Source organism: Durio zibethinus, chromosome 10 (assembly GCF_047325235.1).
Source record: "Durio zibethinus cultivar Kanyao isolate XHJ-2024 chromosome 10, ASM4732523v1, whole genome shotgun sequence".
Lineage (NCBI taxonomy): Eukaryota > Viridiplantae > Streptophyta > Magnoliopsida > Malvales > Malvaceae > Durio > Durio zibethinus.
This window is the reverse complement of record NC_143171.1, coordinates 18,341,743-18,349,913: the sequence shown is the minus strand read 5'-3', so window position 1 is coordinate 18,349,913 and position 8,171 is coordinate 18,341,743. Positions and strand designations below refer to the sequence as shown.

Genomic DNA, 8,171 nt, shown 5'->3' with positions numbered 1-8,171 from the left:
AAATCTAATATTAGTATTTTTATTTTACATCAAATAAATTTCAAAATTAATTCAAATTCGAAATAATTGGAATAAAAAAAAAACCTAGCCTAATATGTTCTTAACACAATAATTAGAATTAGAAACAATATGACTCGAACTTCCCTATAAATAAAATCTTCAAACACTAACATGCACGCGGGACTTGGTTGGCAAGTCAATTTTTAGTAGGGCGAAAATAAAAAAAGAATTAAAATTTAATTTAAATTAATAATGTTTAGTTCAAATTAAATTAAAATTTTTATCCGATTTCAATTAAATATGGATATTAATTTTTTATATTTGAATTGGATTTCAAATAAAAAATAATAATATTTAAAAATATAGAAATTAAATTGATTTATATTTTTTATTAGTTTATATATATTTTAAATTTTTGTAAAATAAAATAATTAGTTTATATTTATATTTATTTAAATATATTAAAATCATGTTAAAGAAATATAAAAAGTAAAATATAAATATAAAAATTATAAATAAAAATAAATTGAATCGGTAAAATACGACTTAGATTAATTTAAAAAAATTTAATTGATCTAAATTTGAAAAATCATAATAACATATATTACGTAAAAGACAACACCAAATCGGATTCAGTTTGTCCCTTATCTTTCAGCTATGAGCAACGTTAGTAGTGAGTCGTGACTCGTGACTCGTACGAGAAACTCAGCGAACACAGATTTGTGCTGTATGTTGGAAGCACAAAATAAAAATTCTCGACGAAAATAAATAGAGAAAAAGAAGGCAGAGTCGGAGCTAAGGAGAGGAGTATGTAGGAGCATAGGCCACTGATGTACTTTCAACAAAGCTAATATTTGTACAACATTTCGAGGCAAGTCTAGGTGGCTTCCGTGAAATTCTGTTCCAAGATTCGACCTGCTTGGTTGGTCGGAATTAAAATTCCTCGAAAACTCTTTAATTTCAATAAACTTCATTGGTTGGGTTTCGATAATGGAGCCTGAATTTTAACTATGTTTAAGCACTCTTAAGTGCTGTTTTGAAAGAATTTTTTTTCCAGATTTGGTTGATGGATTTCTTTTTGGTTACAGATCTGATGGCTTTGATTGATGTGACCAAATCTTGCCTCGATTCCATTGGCCAAGTAAGTTCATTTCTTAATGATCTTAATCGCCCTTGTTTTATTGAATTAAGCATCTCTATTTATATCAAATGTGTATTGGCAATTCTATCTCCATTATCAAGATGATTATTACTTTTTTAATTATTAGTAGTTTGGTTGAAAACTAAAGATGTCTTACAATGGGTGTAACTTTCATCTTAATCATATATGTTAACCCTAAGTCCATAGTTCTGTCTTGGTTTTTGAATGCTATGATCATCATTTAGCAACAAGCCGAGCAAAGTTCTGTTGCTGCTGGATCTATGTTGGCATTTCCATACCTTGTTGATAACATGCATCTGAATAATTTACCATGCAAATATTTGATTTTTAATATGGACGAGTGACCAGACTATGAATCTTCCCCTCCTCCCCCTGTTTTTTTTTTTTTTTTTTGTGGTGTTAATGTGGAATCCTTCTTTAGGTGTAATATTAAATATGCATATATGTGGTATCAATTGGACAATGATTGTCTAATGGTTCTCGATTAAGTTCTGTTCTGGTTGTTGTGTTTGCCTTTGTTTAGATATCGGAACACATTGAAGGTGCAATTGTTTACCTAGATGCTGGATGCACAGAAAGTTTCCAGCTTATGGGAGCGTTTCCTATGTTGCTGGACCTTGGAGTACGTGCTGTTTGCAGCTTGGAAAACATGTATTCTCTTGATGTGGTAAGCTGTTGCGACACGTGAGGTCCAAACATTTTTAAGTGCTTCTTGCACAATCTTGTTTCAGCTTTGTAAATAAATCACTGGTTCCCTCATTACAGAGAAAGGTAGAAAATTTCCTGCATTTTGTTAACAAGTAAATAATGCTATGGTTTTCACTCAGTCAAAAATGGGAAAAGAAAGGTTGTTGTAAAGAACCATATATTCTAGGATATTAAAATGTGGAAAAGAAATAGTGGGCTGTGTTAAACACCTCAAAACATAAATGTACCAGACCATTTTCTTTTAATTAATTGCTAATGTTTTTCTGGATAATACTTCTAGTTATTAATTGGTAGTTTTTGTACATATAATTTGTACAAACCCAAAATGTTTCTGTTGTTTGAGCTGGGCCATGATGTTCTAAACCTGGACTAAGAGTAAAAGGTGGCTGAACATAATGACAAACAGCAGCTAGAATCCATTTGTTATCTACCAAATTGTCAACTCTTGTTGGTTTTGCTAGCAAATGGTTATAAGGTTCCCTTGATTATATACATTTATATTCTCATTTGTTACATATTTTTTCCTCTAGGTTGTTGACTGGAATGCAAATTTTGACCCTGCAAGGAAAATTGCAATTATGACTTCTCGTCTATTAAGCGATGCACACCGTTATGTTCTACGCTGCCTGAGCATGCATCAAGGGGTTCATTGTTGTTCGATATTTACATCTATCTCAGAGGTAATTCCTTCATTTTGGGTATTACTGCTTTCAACTACTGGTGTTATTAAATTGATGTTTGTAGTCTCTTCTGTTCTCATCTTCTGCAAAGTTGCAATTGATAGAATACTGTACCATGCTTTTTATTTGTTTTAGATTCTTTTTGCATTCATGTCAGGCACTATTGTTTTCTCTTCATCTCTTCTGTTCATTGCGGTTGAATCTTATTGAGCATTGCTATTGTAGGTAGCTCATTCAGCATATCCTGATTCACCCCTTGGACCTGATGCATTCCGTGAGTATGAATCCTTGCTTCTCCAAGATTATGAGGAGCTTGTTAAAAAATGTGGTACAAAGTCTGTACAGTCGGTTGATAGTAATATGCAGGAAAATTTGACCTTTGAAGATGAAGGATGGTCTAGACTCACCTCCACAGAGGAAGATGTTCCTTCCCATGAGGCTAGTTCCACTGGAAAAAATCTTTGTGAGGATAGTCCAAGAGGGAAAAGGGTAGATTTGGGGCAAAAATTGATCGTTTCTGTCCATCACTTCCCCTTGATTTTATGTCCCTTTTCTCCTAGAGTATTTGTCTTACCTTCGGAGGGATCAGTTGCCGAAGCATGCTTATCAGCTGAACATGAGGATTCTCTTAGTGCTGGTTTGCCTTCCTTAAGCACCGGATTGCCTTCTGATGGTGATGAGATTCCTCCTGCTGCAACCCTTACTGCACATTTTCTGTATCATTTGGCCGCCAAGGTAAGAAGTTCTATGCAAGCTTAAACCCAAAATTTACTTTTCTATGATATTCTGTATCTTTTTTCGAATCCCTTTTACCTGCATTTGTTTATCTTTCAGATAAATTTTGTATTTTCTAAATGTTAGCTTAGTGTTGAAAATGCTCAAAGTACAAATATCTGTAAAAGCTGTATGATGAAACCCATGCGAATATATTACTTTTATTTCCTATGGCTAATTGAAATTCATTTGGTATGAAATAGATGAAATATTTAAGGAGTTTACTTCACTGCAATGATAGTGTCTGTTGGCCGTGTATGCCGTGTATGCTCTTGATAATACTTCTCTGTACTGTTTGACACCAATGGTTTATTTGAATTAATTCGAAACAAGACAGTATAGAAAATTTTTGTACCATAAAATTAGCTTATTTTTCTTCTTCTATCTCCTGCAATTTGTTATATTGCACTGTTGCTTGCCATCCCTCTTTACAGAATCATGACCATTGTATCTTCTTTTAAATCATGTAGATGGACTTGAAAATGGAAATTTTTTCCCTTGGTGATTTGTCAAAAACTATTGGGAAGATTTTGACAGACATGTCAAGTCTTTATGATGTAGGACGCCGAAAACGAACAGTGGGGTTATTACTTATTGACCGCACCCTTGATCTTCTTACTCCATGCCGTCATGGAGATTCACTTGTGGATCGTATCTTTTCGTCTTTGCCCCGTATGGAAAGAACATCGTCCTCTGCAAGTATCAAAGGCTCACAAGCCCAACTTAAGCCTGGCCCTTCTAGCCTAGAGCGAGCCTCCCTCGAGCTTCAGATACCAATTGGGAAAATTTTAACTGAAGAAGATTTTGAAATAGATGATTCTGGTCTTTCAAGTAGCATTGAAGCTTTTCTGTGTGGGTGGGATTCCTATAACTCTACTTCTCGAATGGTAGATTTGATTAATCTCAGCAAGAAAGCTAGTGATGAAAAGTCTTGTCCTGCTGAGCTACTAAAGGGGTCCTTGGTCTCAACCGAAAATTTCCGTGGAACACCATATCTGGAAACCATACTAGATAGAAGTACAAAAGATGGGGCTATCCTGGTGAAGAAGTGGCTTCAGGAAACTCTGCGTCGAGAAAATATGAATATTAATGTAAAAACTCACCCTGATTCTACTGCAAAATCAGAATTAAAACCCATGATTAAAGCATTAGCTAAAAGCCAATCATCTTTAATAAGAAATAGAGGAATTATTCAGTTAGCAACAGCTGCATTATATGCCCTCGATGAATCATGTAGTGCCCGATGGGATGCATTTATCAGTGCTGAGAAAATATTGAGTGTCAATGCTGGGGACACAAGCCAGAGTCTTGCTGCTCAAATAGGTGATCTTATCAATAAGAGTGCTTTTGCAGGATCAGATGGCAAGAAGAGTGGAAAAATACGACTCTCACAAGGGCTGCTTTCTTTTCAAGATGCTTTGCTTCTCACAATTATTGGTTATATATTGGCTGGTGAAAACTTCCCAACTTCTGGATCTGGTGGCCCTTTTTCTTGGCAAGAGGAGCATTTTCTTAAAGAAGCTATTGTGGATGCAATTCTTGAAAACCCATCGGTGGCTAGATTGAAGTTTCTTCATGGTCTAACACAAGAACTTGAAACCAATTTAAATAAAACAAAATCAGATGAAACCAAAGAAACATCAACAGATCAATTAGAGATTGATGATTTTGATGATGATCAGTGGGGTAAATGGGGAGATGAAGATGAAGATAATGATAACAAAGAGCAAGCATATGATGACATGCAGCTTAAGTTGGAGTTGCGCGATAGAGTGGATAACCTTTTCAAACATCTTCACAAGTTATCTAGTTTAAAGAGAAAGAATGTGCCCTTAAGAGAAGGGTCATTGGGTTTTGAAAGCAATTTGAGTAGCGATCCTTACACAGATAAAGGATTACTTTATAAGCTTCTAATAAAAATTTTGGGCAAGTTTGATGTACCAGGGTTGGAGTACCATTCATCTACAGTAGGGCGACTGTTTAAAAGTGGGTTTGGAAGATTTGGCCTTGGACAGGTAACTTTAGTTTCCATAAATCTTTAAAGTTAAACATGGTAGTATGTTTTAATAGTTCTAATCTGTTCAACTCTGTTTTCAACAATACTACAGGCAAAACCAAGTCTCGCAGACCAAAATGTCATTCTGGTTTTTGTCGTCGGAGGCATCAACGGTGTTGAGGTACTGACTTTCTTTGATCTTCTACAGGTTTTGCTTTTCTTTTGCTGTCATCTATGTTCACAATTTTTTCCGTTGCTTAAAAATTTTTAAAGCCTTCTATGATTCTTTACGTTCTGTAACTTTTCTTTTTCCAACTCAAATTAGAATGACACTTTCTTATGTTGTTTATCACTGCAAGGTACAGGAAGCACAAGAAGCATTATCGGAAAGCGGAAGACCTGATATTGAGCTAATTCTTGGTGGAACTACTTTTCTAACTCCTGACGATATGCTTGATTTGCTACTGGGTCAGTGTAGTTACATTTGACTTGTCTGTTAAAGAAAGAATACATGGTTAGGCAAAATTTATTCTTGAATTACGTTTAATAATGTATCATGTAGCACAGGTGATTCTGGTTTTTGATTTATTCAATAATCAGTTGACACTGAAGAGAGTCAAGATATGTGGAAATGGAATTACTTTCAAGTAATGCACATAACCTGGCAAGTTTTCTTCTTTTCTTCTGATAAAAGTGAGAGTAAAATGCATTGGTTGTCATTAATTATTGATCAGAGTTTCATTTGTCCAGAAAAGAAGTTGATAAGTTGGCTGCAAGTGTTTGCAATTTGAACATTGTAATGATCAAGTTAATTGAAAGGTTTAAACTCAAAGGAATTAAGAAAATAAATTTGGTGTCATGTCGAAATCACTAATTGTGCCATATGCGATGTGATTAGGATAATGTTGTTGATTTTACCCAGAATAATTTAGATGAACATTAATTTATTTGCGATATATAAAAACATTAATTTATTTGCCTATTAGTCAGCTTAATTCAATATTCATTTCATTATTTAAATCACCTTAATTCACCTTAATGCATGATAATGTTTTTTTTTTTAATATTCATTTAATTCATAATTTTAAATTATTTAATAATATTAGAGAGTGTATTTTAAAGTTATATTAAATAATATTGTTAAATAAAATAAAATTTTCTAGTATTAAATAAAATTATTTATTAGTATTATTAATTAATACCATACTAAAATTATGTTAAATCATATAATTTACATTATATCAAATATATTAAACAATATTATATAAATTTTAAAATTAAGTAATATAATAGTGTGAAAATATTATGTATTCATGTAATTTGTATCCAATATTTTATATATTTTCTCAAACTTTAACATTCAAATAAAATTATATGTTCATTTTGAATTATTTTTTAAAAGAATTTTTTATTTTAAAATAGAAGTTTTTTATTTTGGTTTTTTTTAGACTTTAAAGTATTTTTTTTATCCATTAAACTTATCTATTTAAGGAAAAGATAATTAATTTAAATTTAACCTTACCAGATAATATCTTATTATTCTTATTCCTACTTTCATTATATTTGTGATTTTTATAACTTTTTTTAAGGTGTTATGACACATTTTTATCAATTTTATGCTAATTGATACATATTTTTTATTATTATTCTCACGTATTTACATTAAAAATATTTTGAAAAAACTGTTTTTAATTTTAAAATATTAATTCTTTTATGTTATCTTTTCTTTTTTAGCCTTTAAAGAGTACTTTTTAACTATAGACTTATCTATTTATAGAAAAAGTAATTAATTTAAAATATGTTATCAACTTATTTATTTATATTAAAATAATATTTTAATAAACTTATTCTTGTTTTCTATTACATTTATAATTTCTGTAACTTTTTTAGAGTGTTACTACACTTTTAACTTTTTTTTACACTAATTGATACATTTTCTTATGATTATCTTTGAAAGTTTATGTTAATATTTTAAAGATTAATTTATTTATGTGAAATTATTTTTTTGTTGGCATTTTTGTTAAACATTATAGAGATATTTATTTTTCATTTATTAAGTTTATAATTATCACAATTTAAATTTTAACTAGATTACAACACTTTTGATCTATATTATGTCAAATACTATTTATTTTCATCACATCTTATATCTTATATAGTATATAAATGTATAAAAGTTAAACCTTTTGACAAAAAAAAAATCTTATGTGAATGGTCTATTTTTTTGACATCTATATAGTCTTAAATAAACATCATGTGTCACGTATTTAATTGTTTTGATTTAATTTAAAATTTAAAATATTTTATTTAGCAAATTACATTTTCAATTGAATTAACTTTTAAAAATATTAAATACCAAAGCCTATCTTTCTTCATTTTCCAAAAAAATTCAACACCATCATAAATTTCTTAAATTATTTACACGCCCATTCAACTTTACAAATATTAAAATTCAATTTAGTACAATAGCTAGCCAATTCAGAATGCTTACTAAATCAAATGATATTTCCATTATAATTATCTTCCATAACTCACTCGATTATTAGTCAACATTTCATACTCTAATTAAAGTCCATTTTGTTTTAAGGTAAATTCATAATTGGTCACTTAACTATTGTAGTCATTTTAAAATGGTCACTAGAATATTAAAATTTTTAATTTAATCATTAACATTTGAATAAGTATTTTTTGGATCATTATACGGTTAAACTGTAATGTTTATCCGATGTGGCTTCACTCATCAGAAACATTTGCTTACATGGCCCATATTTTTCCACATTACACAAAATTACAACCTTTTTTTTTTTCTATTTCTTTTCCCCTTTCCTTATTTCTTTCCCTATTATTTTTT

General features: G+C 30.6%; 1 protein-coding gene across 4 annotated transcripts; it reads left to right on the top strand.

The window, feature by feature from the left end:
• The first annotated feature begins 628 nt into the window (after positions 1–628).
• LOC111292148 (vesicle docking protein) lies at positions 629–5,980 on the top strand. Of its 4 annotated transcripts, none has more exons than XM_022884385.2 (8): positions 629–871; positions 1,089–1,141; positions 1,686–1,829; positions 2,401–2,550; positions 2,776–3,285; positions 3,795–5,339; positions 5,433–5,501; positions 5,686–5,980. In XM_022884385.2, the coding sequence occupies exons 2-8, from the start codon at positions 1,094–1,096 to the stop codon at positions 5,806–5,808; spliced, it is 2,589 nt and encodes an 862-aa protein (XP_022740120.1). In that variant the 5' UTR covers positions 629–871; positions 1,089–1,093; the 3' UTR covers positions 5,809–5,980. The 4 variants fall into 4 exon arrangements, with proteins under 4 accessions (XP_022740120.1, XP_022740117.1, XP_022740118.1 ...); XM_022884382.2 differs by having other exon boundaries at positions 5,680–5,980; XM_022884383.2 differs by having other exon boundaries at positions 798–922; positions 5,680–5,980.
• The last annotated feature ends 2,191 nt before the right edge of the window (positions 5,981–8,171 follow it).